Here is a 22,407-nt window from a genome sequence, read left to right as displayed (position 1 = left end):
TGTTGAATTTTTCTTTTACAGATTTTTAAAGGCATGATCTTAATAACCTAGTATAACCTTGAAAGATTTTTCTCTACCTACATTTGAAAAATGATTAAACATGTCAAAAACCTCATTACTAATGATAAGGGCAGATACTGTTGACAAGAGTAAGCTCAACTGTTAAGTATAAGCTTCGTATTCTTTACTTTGGTACTGCTAAACTTATTCCAATGAATGTTGTTTTATAAATCACATTCCACGCCAAGTATTCAGCATGTTGTTGGCCATGATTTAATTTCACTCCATCTTTACTGGAGAATTTATATATAGAATGGCTCCTATTCATCCACAGTGATGTGGAAGGAAATCAGTTTGTACTTTTTTGCTGTTTAATACCTTTGCCACACTCCTAATGTTCAAGATCCTTATTATCAATATTCTCGACCTTTACTTCACCAGGATATTTAGCATTAGTACTTTCTTACGATCTATTATTGTCTTCTAACCCTTCCTTCAGCTAAGTATTCTCCCCCCAAACTCCTATTCAGTGCAACATGAATATAACCACTAGATAAATAATTTAACAGGAAAATATATTAATGTTATGAGGAAGGATTATTGCTTTTGTTACTAAATTCTTGGGTTTGCGACCTCAAGAAAATCACTGAGCTTGCCAACTCTTAAGTTCTAACACAGTGTTAAATTTTCCTTTTTCAATTTGGTACCTTTTATCTATTCACAATCGTCATCGATAATGCAATACCTCTTGTTACCAAATTTATAGATAGTGGTATTCTTCACTATACTCTTTTTTTTTTTTTATCAAAAGCTTTCTATACTGTATGGAATTGAAGCACAGCTTTGGGACAAAACAGTTGAAAAAAAGAAGTTTTATTAAGCAAATTTATAACTAACCACTGTTGTACAATATAGTCACTACCCGGTAGTGGATCGAATACCTGACAAAATAGTTCATTTTATGATATAAGCATAAAACTTTGCAAAAACCTTCGCACAAACCTTCCTTGTCATGTTCTTAAAGAAACAAAACTGTGAGCCACTCAATTTTTTTCACTTTTCAAGATGGCTGCCAAATTTTTTAAAATGGCGGCCAAAATCCCATTCCAGAATTTGATAAATTGACCATACGAAGTAATTTTGATGACCAGTGGCGTATATTTGATGTAAAACATCTATATTTAAGTCAGTATTCACTGTAAATACAATTTTGTGAAAACTCTGCAAAGGGCATGCGCGAAATTAGACTGACAAAGTCATATTGATTCATGTATCTTTGCATGTACAGGTGCATAATACTGTGCATTGCAATCCTGACCTGTACCATTTACAATTCCCAGTACAAATCCTTTTACATCCACATTTTAAGAACTGTTGACATGACGCTGCTATTGGCTGCAAGCTGGTCCAATATGGTGTCCAAACATTGTCATCTTTTTGCCAACCCCAACTTTTAGGTAAAGGAAATTTCATATGAACCACAGACTGACTCCATGTGTGCCCCGCTTGCAGTACAGCTCGCTTCACATGCTCTACTAAAGCTGCCCTAGAGGGTGGGATGGCATTATAAGGCTTCTGTTTTCATGCAAACAATTCAACCCTTGCTTCATCGACTTTGTTTGTGGTACTAAAGCGGTCGTACATCACCACAACAAACTCTTCAATGACTCTCATGTAAGATGATAAGTCATCTGTAGACGAACTAAGTCTTGTAAAAACCGATGTTGCCTCAGGATAGACATTCCATGCCTGTCAGCACGACTTTTTACCTTTGCCAGCAAATGGAGACACTGTATCACAACCAGAGAAGGGGGGAAAAATGGCAATCCTCTTGCTTTTGGCCCTAGTGATCTAGATATTTCATGTAAAGGACTCCATCTCAAATCCTTCCCTTTCCCAAAAGCAATTCATAGACTTTCTATATTCAAGTCTGCAAACAATGAAACACCAATGACTACATCTGTATCCGAACTTACTATCATGACATTCTGACTGCCGTTGACGGCTGCATCTTTTGCATGAAGAAACATTCGAGTGTCGGCCTCTTTGTGGTTACAAGGTGAAACCTGGGAAAAATGTGTTTTGTTGTTTGAGATAACATTCTCCTCTCGAGTAACAATAATGTCTGTTTCGTGGTTAATCACAGCAATTTTGTCGGCAAGGAAAACAAACAGTTCCATTTGGTTTTCATCACATCTCAAAAATGTGCTCTATGATTTAGGTGGTCTACTGTTGGCGGTAACTTTTCTTCTTCTGCCTGTTCCGTGTTTTCGTCTAGTTTCCCCTTTCAAACACGATGTCTATTCGTCGGTGATTCCTCGCACAGTGCTGGAAGTACGGCAAAATAACATCGGCGGTATATGCTTCAAAGGTTTTACATGCTCCTGGCGGTTTCGAGTTGACCAACGCAGCACCATCTATAATGAGATTATCTGCCTTTGGTACTGTTGAAGGGACCTGTATATCACTTTCCAGCACTGGCATCAATTGTGACTTTGTTCCAGAGTTTAAACTCCCATTTTGTGATATTGATGGTGGATAGTTTTGATTCTCGTGACGAAAAAGTCTTCTAAATCACATTGCCTACTTTGGCAAGAGATGAACAATCTTGAAAACAGATTGCAGTCATCTTTTAAGCTTGCAAACTTTGACTTTGATGCATTCGAGTCTGATTTTGACTTTGAACTAAATAGTGGAAGTTTGTTTTTAGCAATTGGCTCGTAAAATTCTGACTTTTCTGTACGGTTAACTTTTTTAAGAACTGATCAAACTGACGACTAACAAGCTTTGTCAGTTGTCGTAGTGACTCGGCAACCTTGCTGTCAACAACATCTTTTGTGTCAATAGCATAGATCTAAAGACTCTTCCTCAAAAGGGTTTCCCATTTCTATAAATACCGCCTTAAGCTTTCTCATTTTTTTTTTCAAAAATCTGTTTTTGTATAGAAAGTTTTTGTATAGAAAGTGTTTCTTTGTGGTGTTTGGATCTTTTTAACTTCACATTTCCACTTGCTGTTGAGAACTCGTCAACCAATCTATTAATCTCTGGTCCAGCAACTGTCCATCTTCAAAGAGCTGAAGGATCTTCCGTCAAGCCATTGGTTCCTCCATCACCTTTTACAACAGCATTATTTTGCTCATGAGCATGATCTATAGCAATACATGAAAACTTGCTCTTCATTTTCCTGACTGAAAAGTTGCCTTTCAGAAACTCTGGAAAAATTCTAGGATGACATGTTTCAAGAGAAAGCATGTCACGAAGGTGAATAGGCAACCATCTTGCATAGCTCATATGATCGAGCTTGCTTGCTTGCTTGCTTGTCAGATTGCCCAGCCCTTATTGCTGGGCACGGGCTCTTGCGTTAGCCGCCCGTCAGTGGGGTTTAGATGAGGTACAGGATATTTATTTAAGGATCAATACACAGGTTTTGGAGGGTAGTTTATATTAAATAGGTGCTAGTTAACGGATGGCAACCCCGAGCAGTTTTTACTCCCGGACAACAGCCTAGAGTTTGGTCTCTAGGTGGGGCCCTTTGGCTATATGCCACGCTCTCACGGGTTTTCAGGCTGCTCTGCCCCTAGAGTTTGTCCTGAGAGGGAGGTCCTGCAAGGAAGAGACCTAGTCAAAATTTTCTTATATATTTGAACCCGTATGTGCTGCCGGGAGGCAGACAGTCTGGGTGCCACCGTCTATAGCACCTTTGTACTGGTGCAAAGAAAAATGGTATTAGAGCTGAAAGACTTTCAACATATAGGAATTACAGGACAAGTAATTCCAAATTCAATGTCAAACCCCAAAATTGAAAGAGAGGGCATTCTTTTTCGCACAAAGAACACCACTTTAAAATTTCATTGACTTCAAATTGTAGGATCCCCTGCAGCAGGCTAAATTGCCGGACCTTACCCATCCCTCCATTCAACAGTCTAAACCGGTTGACCCTATTGGCCTTGTGTTCCACACCACTTCATCATCATTTCATGTTCATTTAATCATCCTTTCAGGTTCATTTCCCTGATATAGCCGAATTCGCGCTGCTTAGGAGTAAATAAATAACGAACTCTTTTTATGCCGCCATTTTGTTTTTGACAGCCATTTTGTAAGAAACCCCTGGTGAGTTATAGGCAATATTAATTACACTATCAGAATGTTTAACTCGCAACTCTGTATAATTGAATTAACAAAGAAACTAATTTGGTAAAATATCAAGTTTAACCACACAATTACTTATAAAATGAATAATTCGGGTCAAATTTTGCGCATGCGCACTTTAGAATTTTCACGACATTGTATTTACAAAGACTATTGACATAAATATAGTGGTTTTCCTTCAAAATCTAGGCCACTGGTCATCAAAAGTGCTTCATATGACCCACTTGTCAAAATTTTACATGTGGAAAATCGGAGGTTTTGCCGCCATTTTAAAAATCTGGCGGGCATCTTGAAAAATGAAAAATTTGAGTGGCTCACAGTTTAATTTACATAAGAACATCATAAAGAACATTCAAGCAAATTTTTATGCTTGTATCATAAAATGAACTATTTTGGTAAAATTTTAAGATTATCCGCCCTACTATGGGGGTTGGGTAGTGCTGGTGTTTTAACACCATTTTGTGCGTAACTCAAAAACACTTCTACAAAACACTAGAATTGGAGAGCTCAAATCTTCCCTCCATCAACATTTTTCTATGGATTGTTCACTATCAAGTCTTGTCAGAATGTGTCCTCTGAATCATTTGAAATTAGATTTGTTCCCAAGCCCTACTATGGGGGTTGGGTAGTGCTGGTGTTTTAACACCATTTTGTGCGTAACTCAAAAACACTTCTACAAAACACTAGAATTGGAGAGCTCAAATCTTCCCTCCATCAACATTTTTCTATGGATTGTTCACTATCAAGTCTTGTCAGAATGTGTCTTCTGAATCATTTGAAATTAGATTTGTTCCCAAGAGCATTAAGTTTTCAGCATAGCTAGACAAAGACAGTAAAGAAAAGACTGGAACACCCCTATAAAAACTCCTTGCACATCAATTGTCTGATCAGTGCCACCTATTGAACATTCACAACTATTTTACGAACTAAATTGACACTACGTGACTTAACTCCACATTTTAGAGGGTTAGAATATTGTTATTAGTTTACAGTACCATTATTCATCTTGCAATTTTCAATTTTTTTTTTGTACGAAACTATATTTATCAGTAGGCTACTGATATTCCTGTTAATACTTATGTATTTCTTGTTTATAATCTATTTTCTTGCAACTAGGGGACCATCATCCTTTACACGGAACGATGGATTAATATGGAATTGAATATTTGCAATTATCTATTTATTTATTATTCATGATTAAGGTAAGCTGTTTACTAAATTTCTATATAATTTTGCAAATATAACTTACAGAATATGTGAAGAAATTCTAGACCACATATCCAAAATACAGGTCATACTCTATGCCTTAAACTAAACTAAGAGGGGAAAAGTTAAGTACTGACTGGTCTGGTATTGTTAAGGATTGTTAATTTTACTTTACTTATACTACAGTATGTAAGCATAGGTTCAGAAAAGATGCTCTGCTTTTCTTCTGCATTTAGAATTATTTTTGTTTCTAGAGTTATATGTTTGCACTTACATTAGTAAAGCACACATTCTGCAAGTCATAATCATATATACATCGGTAAATGCGAGAAAAACAAATGTGCGATTTCATGATGGTTCATTCTCAAGTCATAACACACTCATTCTAAATATGGCGACGGCATTGGTGATGGGTCAACGAAGATTTGAGTATATAAGCAGTATACAATAAATACACATATATTATTGCTATCTGTTGCTAACCAAAATCAAACCAAGACTGGTTTTCCCTTTATTGCCTTTGCATACTCTTTCGACCCAACCGTCGATGTGAACGGACAGCAGTTCCAGAGCTCCGTTATTTCAGTTTGTTTTGGAACTTTGGATGTATTGCTGGGGACTCTTGTCTACTATGAAGCTGACGAATATGTAGGAAAGTGTGGTCATCGGTAAAATTGCGTATAAACTTTAGATTTAGTCTTCCAAAGTGAAAATTTAACATCAACACCCTACTGGGTTTTGCATGATTAGTCGTTGTACCCTGGGGCTGTGCCTCAGGGTTCCCTATCTAGACGTCTGGCTGTAAAGCCTTTCAAGGGAATTATTCCCTAAAAGTATAATAAGACCGTGTTTGAACCACGGGAAAAAATGGCTTCTGCTTTAAGAAGAGTTAATTCTATTGGGTTAGTGTTCTTGAACACAAAGCCAACACAAGAGGATGTAAGTGCGGCATTGTTTGTTACAAATTGGTATTTGCCTTCAAGATCTGCAAGTAGTCCAGTTTCTACGAGAAAAGGTAATTGCCAAGTTAATTGAAAAGGCGGTTTATGATCGTGTGAAAGACTTCGAAGGAAAATGTGTCACAGGTAATAGTGTTTCTTTGAAAGTAACAGACGAAAGTTCAATGTTTACGTTTATTTCTATTAGAGACTGTCCAGAGGAGATGGAGGATGAGGTTTTAACGAATATTCTTCGACAGTATGGTAGAGTGGGGGGGGGGGGGCTAAGACACAATACCTATAACCAGGGTCCTTTTAAAGGTGCTTTAAGCGGTATACGTACCGCCAAAATGTATGTCAAGAAGAATATTCCATCGAAAATTAATGTAAATGGTTTTCAGATTCAGTTGTTATATAGTGGTCAAAAGAGCACCTGTTTCAAGTGTGGTTCAGAATCTCATGAAGCAAGAAAATGCGAGACAAGTCGATATGAAAGATCAAATGTATTCGATACTAGAGATTTTCCTGCCTTAATACCAGTATAATGTAGTGTTTACTACAGCCTATTAGCAGTAATGATGATGTTCGTAATGCTTCCTTGAACACCAAAATTACAGATGAGCGACACGACTTATAGGTAAAGACAACAGGAATCTAACAATGAGCAGTATCAGTGAGGAATTATCAGACGGGGACGAACACGGAAATGCAGAGACTCAAGTGAAAGAAACACTGTTGAACGAAGCTAGCGAACCAGGGATAAAGGCAATGACAGTAGAAGCAGAGGTACACAAGGTTATGAAGGAAGGTTCTCAACTGGAAGAGGTAAGAAAAGAAGTGTTTGATATAATGGCTAATAAAACGTTACTAACGAATGTCTCGGCGATGAAATGGAAACATTCTGAATCGCATGGTTAAGATAGTACTGGAATTCAAAATACTATTGTAGAAAGGGAAGATATTTTCAATGTTAGGGCGATGAGGATAGAAGTGTAATGAATCCACAGTTAAATTATTCTAAGTTATCTAATATCCTTGATGATTTAGAGAATATGCAGTATGACACCGAACAAGCCATAACCCCCAACAGTGAGCCTGGATTAGGTAAACATAAACATAACGAGGACCATACCAATGGCAGTGAGGAAAAATGTCCTAAACTCGCTAGAATAAGCAAATAAAAGAAAAAAAAATCTAATGGCTCTAATAGTGGCATCAATAAATATTTATGGTTTAAATGAGCTCAGCAAACAGATACAACTTAAAATGTTAGCTTCTCAATATAAGATTGATGTATTGTTTATTCAAGAACATAATATTAGAGATAAGAATAAGATAAGATATCTTGTGGAAAGTTTTGAAGTACTGCTGAATATGCAAACTATTTTTAATAGAGGCTCTTGTTTTTGTTTAATAAAATGTCTAATATTCATGTAATGTCAACGGAAAAAAATGAAACGGGTAGTATATTATCTGTGAGAATCCAACATAATGCCAGCCATTTATTCTTGTTGAATGTATATGCACCGTCAGGATCTTCTAAAAAGAAGGAAAGAGAGTTCGTTTTCTGATAACATTTTATATTACTTGAGACAAAATACTTCAAACTTAATTCTAGAAGACGATTTTAAATGTGTACTCTCAGGAAGAGATGTGAGTCCTGGAAACGAAAGATGTGCATCCATAGCGCTCAAGTCCCTAGTAAAACAATTGGCTCTGAAAGACGTAAGGTTCTCGAAACACATCTACCCTCGTATACTTACTATCGAGCTGATTATGGTTCCAGAATTGACCGTATATATGTAAGTGACCTGTATTGTAACATGAAAGTGTCAAAATATTCCATTATCTATGACAGATCATAACATGCTATTAACCCACTTTTTTTTTTTTTTATAGACAAACAGTGTAGAATGGGGAGGAGATACTGGAAATTAAATACATCGTTACTGAACAGAGATGATTTTGACGAGAACTTCAAGAAGTTTTGGGATTATTTGAAAAGGCAAAAAGGAAATATCCCTATATCATGGAATGGTGGGATGTTTTTGTGAAACGTAAAGTGAGCTGCTTTTTAGTCAGATTGTTCAAACAAGCTAACTAGGAGTAATATGACACATTAAATTTTTTACAAAGCCACTTAAAATTCTTAGCTAGCAAGGCTTCGATTGGTAATACTGATTTTGAACAAATGAAAGTCCTTAAAAATCGAATTAAGTCTATAAAAGATGAAATAAGGGAAGGTGTAAAAATTAGGTTAAAAACAGAAGAAAGGTTCAGAAGACACTTGAGAATGCTTGTTTTGTCTCATCACATAGTGCCGGCTGGAATGGAAGGCCTCCACCCTTTTTTCATCCCATTTGGACAGAGAAGTCTAAAAGACAAATTGATAAGAATTGTGTTCGCATGATTCCTAATGTTTCTCTCCCTGTGGGAGGGACAATGCAACTTCAGGATCCCTTCAACACCCATCATTGAGGACGAAGCGAAGATGATAACTTATTCTTGTGCCCTCATCTATTCACGTGCACACCCAGGGGCACTCTCCCACTAACTCTTTAGTACTCGCTCATCTACTAGGACATGCTGTATTCGCTCGTTTACTAGCACATGCTATGCTCGCTCGTCTACTAGTGCATGCTATACTCGCTCATCTACTAGGGCATGCTACACTTGCTCATCTACTAGCGCATGTTATACTTGCATGCTCTTACAGGAGCCTGCCCTTACCAGCTCGCATGCCCTCACATGTTCCTGTGCCTAAGAGCAACAAAATGCTCACATGCGCTTCTACAGGAGCATGTGCAGAGGCACTCCCTCACTTATTTGCATGGTCCCTTGAATGCTCTTCAGGATTTCCATTCTAAATGCAGAGACGAGTAAGATCTAATCTTTACAAATGTGGTCACCTATTAGTGTGCACCCAACTGATCCAGAATACTCATCTGTGAGTGTACACCTGCCCGATTAGCTTTTGGCACGCACCCCTTCCAGTTAGAGAGTACTCATTGAGCACACACAGTTACAAGTTTGCTCGCCTTGACTAGTTTGAACGCCCATGGAGCACTCCTACAGGAATGCACCTCTACTTGTTCATGTGTGCTCCCATACAGCAACTCATCTCACCCTTTAGTGAATGCCCCTACAGGATTGCTCCCTCACCTCTATGCATACCCTCCTGGAGAATACACTTTCACCTCCTAGTAGTTGAGTGTTCTACGTTTGCCACAACACTCTACATATACCTGAACACTTACTACATCACCTCTCACAGGACTCCACGAGCTGGATGCCTGCACACTAAATCCCCATGGATACCTTCTGGGGATGTACCACACACTGGATCCCTACACTCTATATCACCACATACATACACAATACTCTTCATGAGAGACAGTGTTATGGCAAGAACATTTTGCTAAGTGAAGGGATCGTAATATGTTCTCGCCTCCATGTATTAGGAATCAGTGCTTCCTGGAAGATATCATCATAAAAAGATAAATAGGCTCCACCAGTATTCGATCTTGCAAGAGAATTGGATACTTGTTCCTTTATCAGGAATTAGGGAGCTGCCCTCTTCCCTTTCCTTCTTTAAAGAATTTCTGAAGTCTTCTAGATAAGACTACATGCCAGCTGCAAAAAGGAGCGTACATCCCACTTCTGAATGACCAGTCCCGTGAGACAGTAAATGACCAGACTAAATTGAAAACAATGTTACTCGAAGTTAGCACTTATAAGGCTGACCATTGAAAGATATAAAAGAATGTGGGTCTGACCAATGAATATTAGGGAAGGTTCATTAAAATAAAAGTAAAATTCGAGTTGTAAAGTAACTTAGAATATCTATGAGAGAGAGAGAGAGAGAGAGAGAGAGAGAGAGAGAGAGAGAGAGAGAGAGAGAGAGAGAGAGAGAGAGAGAGAGAGAGAGAGAGAGAGAGAGAGAATCCTGAATCTATGACCAAGTTGTGAAGTAATTAAAAATAATTGGAGGGTGATAGAAATTGGAGAACCATAAAAATCATTCAATTCCCATCATATATGCAAGAAACTAAGTGTCTCGTACATCGTAGTAACTTTGTTTATCCATCAAACTATGGGTTAGGATTTCAGTATATGTAAAGTAATTTGTCCTCTAAATGAACACTTGAAAGCATCAACACAATTGTCTAATTCAAAGGCATTTAGAGGAAAGACTCTACCCTATTCTCCAATGACTTTCTTATGAGAAATACAAATAAAGCTTACATTTAGCCATTATTAAAATAAAAAGACTAAACACTTGTAAGTCTGTGACAAATGTATTTGAAAAATACGCATTGCTCAACATTGGTTGGGGAAAGTGTACCAAATATAACTGTAGGGAAACTTGCACGCAAAACCTACATCGTTCTTCACAAAGAGTCGTATTGGCAATCTCCTAGTCAAGTAGGCCTATTCTCTTAAACAAATAAACATAATGGGAAAAACCTGCTTCTTGCTGATTATTTTATGGTACAGCACTTTTACTAGAAAACCTTTAACATATAAGTAATATGTCAGGTTCAGTAAAGTTTACATCACCGATCCCTATAAAAAAAAAAAACCTCTAAATATCCCCTCCAAACAATTCATTTCTTAATAATCAATGTGTCTAATAAATTTTTATAACAAAGGCCTTCCTTATCAAACTAAAATCAACGTAAAAAAGGAAAATAGGAAAAATACTGTACCTTTCTCTCCCCTCCTTGCTGTTTTGGTTTCTTTTTCTTATCCAATTCCACTGGAAATAAATATATCCACACTTACTCAAAATATTAAAACTTATGTATTGTAAACAAAGTTTATTAATAAAACAATATACCGTAACTATTTAAAACATTTTACTGCACTTCAGATTGTTAATAATAAAATGCCATTAAGATACTGATATTTAGCATATATGTCTGTGCTAAGTGTGGATAAAAAGAAATACAGTACCTAAAGGGACTATCATAAATGAACACCATGTTCCCCGAAAAAATATGAATTTCAATGTATATTAGGGATTCAACTTTATTTATAAATGTATTGTGAATACTGTAATTATCTGCAAAGTTCAATTTTTTTTTCTCCATAAGTAAATACTACATAATGTTATACAGTAATTAGGTTCATTAAAAAATATAAATTCAAAACCAATAAAAATGTACTGGGTTACAACCGCAATCTATTAGCAACCAGTATTAAATGCCTTGAAAATGGTTGAAAACTACAAAGAAATTAACACTCTTGCACGTTACATTATGATGATGAATGAAATCTGCAATGTTTTTCTCTCCAAAATTCATGTAATTGGAAAAAATTCGGTTAATGGTAACGTTCTCCACCTAGATATGCTGCATCTATTCTGAGGAAGAATGCACTAAAAATTTCAGTATAATAAATTTCAAAAGCAGTTCTCTTTCTGTTTATGATTGCAAAGCTAAATCTCTTTCTTGGCCTTGGTTTAATCAGTTTTTTTTGTTCAGCAAATGGGCATTCTATGTGGTAAGCTTTCCTGGGATATTAGTGCCATTTGTGATTTATTAAAAATGTAAGCACCTTTAGTACAAATTATATTTAGAACTAGCAAATTACAAGCCATTTTAGAACAATTATAAATCCATCTATATATATATAATCTTATAACAAATTTAACTCTCTCGACAATGGTTCTGGATACACATTATTGAATGTTGCTTCGTTTATCTAAAATTATATATATATATATATATATATATATATATATATATATATATATATATATATAGATAGATAGATAGATATATCTATATCTATATCTATATATAAATAGATATATCTATATCTATATCTATATATATAATATACATATATATATATAGATATAGATATAGATATATAGATATCTATACCTATATATATCATATATATATATATATATATATATATATATATATATATATATACATATATATATATAAAATATGCTTAGCAGCACTAAACTTTCCCATTCTAGACGCTTCTGATTGGACATTTCATGAAAGGGGAATGATGCCAGGCTTCTAACTAACTCTTCTAGTAATTACAGTACAGAAATGACCACAAGGTGATTCTTAATCCGGGCATTATAATAAAAGATTTTCTTTCGTAGAGGGGTTGACAATACAGTTACTTCTGATAAAAGATAAACTAGGTTATAGTGTTGTCATTCTGAATATCTTAGGTCAATAGGATATCATTCCTGTGTTCGTTATATTAAGTAATCTTAAATAGATATTCCTTGTTTATCATCATATACATTTGCCAAAAATATCACTCTTAAGTCGGTTTGACATACCGCAGTTCCAGCCTTATCACTTATCCTTAAAAAAAGAAAAAAAGAAAATCCGGCTTACAGCATTCTACACTTTACGTTGGGTGTCCACACCATGCAATAATGAAAATTGACAAAAATAAAATTCTGTTTATAAAATTAGCAGTTACACATATTCATTATGAAAATAGTATGTGGTAGTACATATATATATATGAAAAACATAAATGCCTCAGAAGGAAAACATACCCTACCACCGATAGCTTTTTTTTCTATCCTTCTGGAGGGCATTCAGTTCAGGTTCTGGAAAGTAACTTTATCCCAACTGATGCACTGTTGGCTGCATTACTTTAGTTGGGTCAAACAATTATATATTTCGTGAATGGTTCATAGCAGTATACAGTATGCTTAATGCTTAATTTATTGCTGTTAAAGAAAAAATAAAAGCTAAGATATCTCAATATTGTACTATATGGCTCTTCTTTATTGAGAAGATTAGCAGTGTAAGCATTCCAGTCAGTACTAAGCCACATTTCTCAATAATGAAATACTGTTATTTCTCTGAACTTTACCTTATGTTCATATTGCTTTATTCTCCAAACTTCAACTTACACCGATGCAAGCCCAAACCCTCAAAAATTTCCTGTGTTCTTCCCTTCACCAAGGCGACATCTGGAGTCACACAGATCACAGATCAGCAGATCAGAGCAGGGTTGCCATGGTGACTATTGAACACTCACGGTTTGAGTAGAACACACCTGTCACCCTCCGTTTTTCAGCAGTGTTGACATAATCGGCTAGACATTAACTATCCTGATAAAAAAATCGTTAATTGTACGGTAGTTAATTTTGATGGCTACCCCTGGATTCGTTAGTTGTTACTGCATCAAATGTTCAAAGGTATTACATTTGGCCAACCATGATACTTTTCTCTTTGTGCCTCTTGCCAAGGTCAGTATTGTTGTTTAGACAATCACCATGAAGAGCGTGAAAGCTTTACGGTTTCCCCTACAAAAATATATTCAGATGGTGGGTGAACAAATTAAGAATTAAAACTAACCGTTAACTTCTTTATAAAAAACTGATGTTTAGTTCACAGGAGAATCTTGAGAAGCATAGGTTATGTGAAACTACCTAGTTTCGAATGCTATCCGAAATATTCAAGTTTTGACTAGTACAGTAGTTCTAGTGTGCACCAGTCATTAAGGGGTCTGATGGAGAACAGCACACGACAGAGTCAAACTCCTTTCTTGGAGCCTCGCGTGCTATTTCGACTCTGGAATTTTGTACTACACAATCCTCGCATATCCACGATCTAATCAACCAAAGGTATAACACAGTCTTTTTCATTAGATTACAATGTAGAGAGCCGAGTTGATAGTTTGGATCGTATTATCCCTCCAAACGGTGATGTAGGCGTTATTAGGAAACATTATTTCCTATATCAATGGGGTAGTATACAGTATGGCACCTTTTAATGATGGGTGCATTCATATGGCAGGGCTACCAAATACCTCTCTGCTTCAACCTTCCTTTGTTTGATATACTTATAATGTTCCCAAGTTCCCTATTTAGTCCAGAAAATACTCAGGTTTTGTATGTAAGAAATGCTAAAGAAGAGGTTCTGAACCCATCTCTGGGATTCTACAACAGGTTATACCAAGATTCCAAAGCTATAGGATATTGGAGAATGGTACTAGACGTTTCACTTATCAACAAGCTTATAAAGTCTAAGAATGTTAACAATGGAAACTCTTCACAGTGCTGGGGGTAGTAAAGAAGGGAGCAGCAAAGTCTTTCAACTGAAGGCCGTAGACCTACCCTTTTCGTGGGAGTTGTTCATGTTAGTGAGGATCTTCTAGGAATCTTGCCCATAATGAGACCTAAAGACCGCTGAGTGTGACATAACCTATGTCATCAAGTCTTTTATGGGTACCCTGTATGAGCCTTTGATTGTCAGACAGAGAAATTACTCTTAAGACTACCTTCTTATTAGATTACACATTGATGAAGCAAATAGGAGAGTTCCAGTCTCTCATATGTAACCACCCAAGCAAAGGGTTAGAAGATTTCCTTAGGTTATACCCCAACATATGGCAAAAAGAAAAACACGTGAGCCAAAGACTCCAAGCTTAAAATCTTCTCCATTATCTCGAAGGAAGCTTTAGGTGCTGATTGAGATGACATTTCTCTGTTTACCATAATGGCTTTACGGTGCTATCTGAAGAGGACTCGACATCTCAGTCTCGAGAGTCAAAAACTTTTCATTGGAACTGACAGAACCATGAAAGGAGTGTCAAACAATAGTCTCCTTCTGGCTCCATGATGAAGTGATAATGCAAGCTTACATCTCCCGCAACGAGAGGTCAATGGGGTCAAGGTACCTTTTCAGACAAGAGCTTACAAAGTCAATGGTATTGGCCGTAACTTGGCCTTCCAAAAGAATCTAGCAATCAACTAGGGAATGGTGGCAGAGTTTGGAAGGACCAAATAACTTTCCCCTCCTTTTATTTAAGGGGCCATACCCACTAGTCTTCCAATACTTTAGTTCTTGGCTCTGTGGAGGCTGCTCAGGTAGTTATGTAAGTAGCCCAACTTCCACATCTTGTTTAAGGCAATGTTTCTAACATAAGCCTGGAGTGGAAAGTAGAATGAGTGGCTCTTTTACTTCTTTTCCCCACTCCTACAGAATTAGCATTACTCAGTGGATCTAACACTGATGCTGGAAAAATCTATTTCTGGGCGCTATTGTTATTACACCAACTCTGTAAGTAACATCCTTCCTTAAGAGGGGAAGTATGTAGAAATGTATACTAATCGTATTGGCCATCATATGTTAGGTATTACATTACTGAGTGCATCTCCCCTTTAGGGTAGAAAGGTTTCTTAATTGGCCAAGTTCCAGGTTATATGAATCATTACCAAGCAAGCCGTATCAGCCTGTTCATCCCTATGATAGGCTGATAAGAAGTTGCTGGAATCATCTCTATTGCTCCCGTTCGGTGGTATAAGGAGTCTTACTATTTTTAAGAAACAAGGGTTTTTATTTGTATAAGAACAAACAGAAAATATTAATATCAATTTGTATTTTTTCCTAGCTAAGCTACATAAAACCCAAATGCAACAAAGTCAAAGTTTCCATCTCAACCTTCAGTCCTGAGCTAAAGTTCAAAAGAGAAGTCTTTGACATGGAAATGGTTGGGGCCATTTGTTCCTGCTCAACTTCTGTCATTCCCCCTCATTGATAGCTTCAACAGCCACCAAAGTTCACCTTAAGATATTCCTACAGTAAAGGACTCAGATTTTTATTGTTAGGAAAAAAAATTACTTTTAAATTTTTTGTATTTCTATTCTTACTTTTCAATAAAAAAAAATCCCTCTTTCTTCTCACATTTCATGAGTTTTTATATCAATTTACTAAATCTTGGCTTTAGTAGCCTGTCACAAAGGATGAACTGAGACACAGGTTGCTGACGGCCTTCTTGCCCAAGTTAGGCAAATTTTGTCAGTTGTGAAGAGTGGTGTTTGCCGTAGGAGCACTGACCTTATACATATGGGAAGGGGAAGAATTAAGAAGATTGAAAAAAAATCATAATTTATTTCATAGTGGAGGATTATTTTTTTTTCTTATTTTGTTGTTGTTTGCCAAATCGAGAGAGAGAGAGGTATTTAGTGTAAAGATTGTTTGTTGTGAGAAAGACTGTTGGTATAATTGAGGTTGTTTGTTTACGTTTTTAGCTAGGTTAGGAGAGTGGCGAATGTCTTGGCCGAATACTCTTTTTGATTTGACTGCAGCAAGAGGCAGTTGTGTGATTTGAGTGCTGGATACATTTTATACTATTTCGAACAGTGTTAAAGTGTTTATTGATTTCTAAAGTAAATACAATTTTATTTATCTTTGCTAGGAGTGATTCTGAATAATAGAAAGTTTCTTACTTATCTATGATTATAGTGCGATAGTTTGGTTAGCTAGGAGTGTTCATAAGTTTTTTCCTTTTTCATTTGCAGGCCGTAATTCCTCCTTTGGAGAGATTTTACCTGGCTTATGATAAGGAACTTGATACGACTGTTCAGATTTATGCAATTGTTGATGACCCAGACTAAATGAACTTTCGACTGATGATGATGATGATGATGACGTTTACGATGATAGCTATGATCCCAATCATGGAGGCAGTTGTGGCAAATTGCCACACAGTTTAATCTGTTAATCACAGAGCTGTGGTAGTGTGCCGAGAAAGACAGTTCGGGTTTCTGTGGATAAGTGTTGGTGTCGCAATATTTATAAACACATACATATTTTTGTGTTGGTGCGCACGTTTGATTGTGGATGGTTTGCACTAAGCATTTTATTTTTAAAGGAATATAGTATAAAGGTTATGTTTTGTTTTTATTCCCCTTCTGTCTAAAAGTCCAGTTGATAACGTAAGGGGAAAGTTTGTGCTAAGGAAACAATTGTCAGTTAGAGTGATTCAAGGGTGTGGGTGTTGTTCTTGTGACATCCCGCCACATTATTTTGGCGCCGGAATAGGGACTGCTGAGGTGGGATTGATAGCTGGACTCTTGGACGAAGGACTGATAAGAAATTAGATTTAAGACTAAAAAAAATGGAAGAGCAGAACAAATTATTAAGGGAAGAATTGCGGCTGAGTAAGGAGCGTTGAGGAGAAGTTGTTGCACGAGAATAAGGGGTTAAGTTGTGAAAATGAGGAGATGCGAAAAGAACTGAAAGCGCTAAAGGGAACTGTACAGAGAGTGGAAGAGGGTGTTCAGATGAGGATACGAGAGAATGAGGAACGAATAGAGAAACGAATGGAAGCTATGATGGGGCAAGTAATGGGAATGATGAAAACTTTCATGGGGAAAGGTGCAGTCGGAGGAGTGGCTTCTGCTTCAGGCAATGGGTTGATAGTGGAAGAGAAGGCTAAGGTAAGTGATAATGGGAAAGGTAGTGATAGTGAGATTGAAGATAAGGGAATTAGGCATAGTAAGGATGAACAGAAATGTGATAGGAAGAATGAGAAGAAAGGTAAAAGTAATGTGAAGAGGGAAAAGAAGAAAGGTCAGGATGAGAATGAGGATAATCATGAATGGGTGAAAGTGGTAAGTAAGAAAAAGGGTAAGAAGGGAATGGTTAAGGACAGGAATTTAAGTGTTGAATTGGATTCATTATATTCGAATGAGGAAGAAGGAAACAAGAAGGGATTAGGCAGTGAAAATAGTGAGAATGAAGTTGTAGTTTGCAAGAAATAGTGAGAATGAAGTTGTAGTTTGCAAGACAGTGGTTATGAGAGAGGTACTTAGGTGTGACAGGTTTAATGAGCATAGCAGTAGGGATGTCTATGATTTTTTTAGGGAGTATGAAAGGTTCAGTCCGGCTAAGTATGATGACAGTCAGAGAGTTTGGGCTAGGGAGTTAGGAGAATATTTGACAGGGTATTTGTTGACGATGTATAGTGTGATAATGAGTATAGGGGATGTTGATTATGAAAGTGTGAAAAAAAAAATAACTGAGCAGGTAAAATGTATGAAAGGGAATGTTAGGTATAAGCGTAAGAATGACCTTGATGAGGCACGGATGAATGTAGGAGAAGCGATATCAATATATGTATGTAGGTTGGAAACGTTAGCTAGGACGAAGTATGGGGATGAAGGCATAAATGAGAATAAGGAATTAATGAAGAAGTTTTTGGCTACTGTACCTGAGAACGTTGCTGAGTTTATTAATTTGAAACGGAAGGAGAAAATGAGGTGGACGAAAGAAAGATTGACATGGGGTGGTATTTTAAAGATAGTTGAGCATTGCGAATTAGATAGATGTATGAAAGAAAGTAAATCTGTGAGTGTAAGAACTGGAATGGGGGATAGTGTCTGAATTCGGTAGTTTTAAAGATGCTATTTTGAGAGGGCAGACGAGGATAACTGATAGTGTAGTGGATAGGAGTGTTAGGGCGAGTAATGTGGGAATACCTGTAAGGATAAATGAAAGGTTTAGGCAAGGGTATCAGGTTTGGAGAGATAGGAGTGCTAGTGCGCAGCAAGGTAGGTCAGGTAGTTGTATCCGTGAAGAGAGGTGTTATAGGTGTGGGAAAGTACGACATAAAAAGAATGAATGTAGATGGGCATTAGGAGCATGTTTTGGTTGTGGAGAGACAGGGCATCGTATTAGTGAGTGTAAGAAAGAGAAAGTGGTCAAGTGTTATCAGTGTGGTATGACTGGGCATATAGCAAGTGGATGTAGGAGTAATCGTAAGAATGTGATTTGCGGCAATTGTGGTACAGATGGGAATTATGCTAGGATGGGCCAGGAGCAGCGTGCTAAATGTACTGATTGTGGTGTAGATGGGCATATAACTAGGGTGAGTCCTCCTGTGTGCGTGGAAGGAATAGGATCAATGTTCGTGAGAATGGGATGAATAATTGGTTGGAATTGAGAAAGTATAAACCCAGTATGCATGAGAAGTTAGGGCTAGAAAATAAACAATTAGTGTTAGTTGAATATAGGAAAAAGAGGCATTTGAAATTTTTAAGTGAGGATAAAGTTCAAAGGGAAATTATATGTATAGGTAGGAATCAGAACAGGCATGACAAGGGTGTAAATGTACAGGTGAGTATGGAAGATAAATGTGTCAATACAGATGAATCATGGCTGAGTATGATACCTATAGTGTGTGTGGTTTTTCCTTAGATGATGTAAAAGAAAGTATGCATGATGCGAGAATGAGAGATAGGAGAATGATAAGTAGTATGAATGATTCTTTTATTAAAGTAGAAATGGTTTTGATGAAATGGATGAATTGTTGACGTAAATAAGTGAGATTTTAGGGCCCGATGATAATGTGGTAGATGGGATAGTGCACGATATATTAGATGAGAGCAGTATAGATGGAAATCTGAATAGGACAATGAATGATAGCGATATGGAAGAAGTGAAGGAGATAGTATATGAAGGCCCAGTTACTCGAAGCAGAGGTCCTGTTCCCGACTGCGACTGGGTTACGAAAAAAATCAGGTAAGTGTTGCTTAAGAAGAATTTGGCAAAGTAAGGGCAGAGGAATGTGGAGGATTAATATTTGTGTTATTATTTTTTTTTGTTTGCCAAATCGAGAGAGAGAGAGAGAGAGAGAGAGAGAGAGAGAGAGAGAGAGAGAGAGAGAGAGAGAGAGAGAGAGAGAGAGAGAGGGGGGGGGGGTATTTAGTGTAATGATTGTTTGTTGTGAGAAAGACTGTTGGTTTAATTGAGGATGTTTGTTTATGTTTTTAGCTAGGTTAGGACAGTGGCGAATGTCTTGGCCGAATGCTCTTTTTGATTTGATTCCAGCTAGAGGCAGTTGTGTGATTTGAGTGCTGGATATATTTTATATTATTTCGACCAGCGTAAAAGTGTTTATTGATTTCTAAGGTAGATACAATTTTATTTATCTTTGCTAGGAGTGATTCTGAATAATAGAAAGTTTCTTATTTATCTATGATTATAGTGCAATAGTTTAGTTAGCTAGGAGTGTTCGTAAGTGTTTTTCTTTTTTCATTTGCAGGCCGTAATTCCTTCTTTGGAGAGATTTTAACTTGTAGGTGGAATTGATTGTTGATGACCTGGCTTATGATAAGGAACTTGATACGACTGCTCAGATTTATATAATTGTTGATGACCCGGACTGAATGAACTTTCGATTGATGATGATGATGATGATGATGATGACCCCAAAAAGGGAGGCAGTTGTGGCAAATTACCACACAGTTTAATCCATTAATCACAGACCTGTGGTAGTGTGCCGAGAAAGACAGCTGGCCTTCTGTGGACGAGTGTTGGTGCCGCAATATTTATAAACATACATATTTTTCTGTTGGTGTGCACTTAATTTTTTAGTTTTGCTAGGTTTTTTTTTATTTTATTTATTTGAATGCTGTTACGGTTACTGTACATTTAGTATTAAGTTTTTGATTAGTTTTAACCGATATTATTTTGATTGTGGATGGTTCGTATTAAGCATTTTAGTTTTAAGGGATATAGTATTAAGGTTATGTTTTGTTTTTATTTCCCTTCTGTCTAAAAGTCCTGTTGACAACGTAAGGGGAAAGTTTGTGCTGAGGAGACAATTGTCAGTTAGAGTGATTTAAGGGTGTGGGGGTTGTTCTTGTGACATCCCGCCACATCATGAGGTCATGAAGCTCACGACCCCAATTTGTTTGCTTATGATTTGCAGGCAAGTAAGGAAATAATAGACACTCTTCTTAGAAGAGAAACGGTCACATGAATCCAGAACGATTACAAGAATGCCAGACTAAAGTTATACGCACAATATTCTCCATACTTTCATATACTGCAAGTTAATCTCTATACTTACGTGTTTTCAACAGCATCTCTGCATTCTCAATTGATTTCTTCAGATTTTCTTTTAGGTTTGTAACATCATCACTACTGGCACCACCACGGCTAGTGCCTCTACTCCGGCCCCTGTCTCCTCCTCTTCCTCCTCTCTGTCCTTTTACCTGACCACTCATCTGGTGTAACTGTGAGAAAAATACAGCTAAGTAATATATCTTCTTGGATCTGGACACATACATATCAACAAAGGAATAAAATAAAAGTGGAGGACTGACCAACAGATAGAATGGATTCCGTTGGACATACTTTAGAAAACATTGGTTATCAACATAATGAGTAAAATTATTGGTTTTAAATACTCTAAAATTATAAAATGCATGATAAAGTATATAAAAAAAGATTCAAAGAACACATATATGCAACATGAACAATTCTAAGACTTTAAATTCCCATTTTTGATTACAATTTATACTATGTAGGATTCTAGACTGGCCAGTGCTGAAAAGGGACCAAGCAACCATCACATAACAGCTGCAAGAACTTGGGCATCAAAAAGCCATATGTGCTGTGGTGAAGTCAATTCACAGTTAGCAAGGGTATCCATTTGTCTTCTTATTTCTCCCCGAGAGTTGATCAGATCATTTCAAGCATTCAGTGATTATTAATACCAAGCAACTAAGTCACAGAAAAGAAAATGTCCTTGCTAGGTCGTTAAATAAATTTTCACGTTATGTATAAATAAAAACAAACCACTTGTTCGTATCCAACAGTCACAGATACTGTAATGAATATGCATAAGTGTACAGTAAAAAGGTTGATGGTTGAAATGCACCCGAAATTGAAAACAGAAGTAAATATATTTAATGAGGTACACTTATCTTTTTAATAGTCATTATATTTTAGAATGCAATTGTCTCTCCTTAACCTAGTTAGTCTGACCTGACAAAACCGAATGCTATGTTTTGAGTTTTCGTATATAGGATAATACTGTAAATATACTACGAGTTCTTTTTCAATGAACGTATAAATATGAACCATACCACAAGTGAAAAAAAAATATGGTAGCAAAAAATTACTGTAATAAAACTCTCACATTAATGAAGTTTTAGCAGTGAAATCTACAACGCATTACAATTACCATGAAAAACGCGCGCTCTCTCTATCTCTCTCTCACAATAAAACTCCTCAAGTTACATGAGTAAACTAACAGACATCTGGCCTTAAAGCAGGTACAGTAAGCATCATTTTATGTGCTTCATAAATTTTTTCCCCTTCTCTCTTATTTCTTTCTATCTATCTATATACCAAGGCACTTCCCCCAATTTTGGGGGGTAGCCGACATCAACAAGAAACAAAACAAATAAAGGGGACCTCTACTCTCTACGTTCCTCCAGCCTAACCAGGGACTCAGCCGAGTTCAGCTGGTACTGCTAGGGTGCCACAGCCCAACCTCCCACATTTTCCACCACAGATGAAGCTTCATACTGCCGAGTCCC

The 22,407-nt window shown here is 36.8% G+C and overlaps 1 protein-coding gene across 3 annotated transcripts in view; it reads right to left on the bottom strand.

Moving 5' to 3' along the window:
• The window catches only part of LOC137647063 (protein mono-ADP-ribosyltransferase PARP12-like), a 52,725-nt gene that overhangs the window by 14,350 nt on the left and 15,968 nt on the right, over positions 1 to 22,407 (bottom strand). For all 3 annotated transcript variants that reach the window (XM_068380244.1, XM_068380237.1, XM_068380230.1), the window contains exons 2-3: positions 20,931 to 21,096; positions 11,003 to 11,052 (exon numbers count right to left, since the gene is read on the bottom strand). In XM_068380244.1, coding sequence (XP_068236345.1) covers positions 11,003 to 11,052; positions 20,931 to 21,087 — 207 coding nt within the window. In that variant the 5' untranslated portion in view covers positions 21,088 to 21,096. The remainder of the gene's footprint in view (positions 1 to 11,002; positions 11,053 to 20,930; positions 21,097 to 22,407) is intronic.

The sequence above is a fragment of the Palaemon carinicauda genome, chromosome 1 (assembly GCF_036898095.1).
Source record: "Palaemon carinicauda isolate YSFRI2023 chromosome 1, ASM3689809v2, whole genome shotgun sequence".
In the NCBI taxonomy this organism is placed as follows: Eukaryota; Metazoa; Arthropoda; class Malacostraca; order Decapoda; family Palaemonidae; genus Palaemon; species Palaemon carinicauda.
Note: the sequence above shows the minus strand (reverse complement) of the source record. Positions and strands in the feature narration are given on the sequence as shown.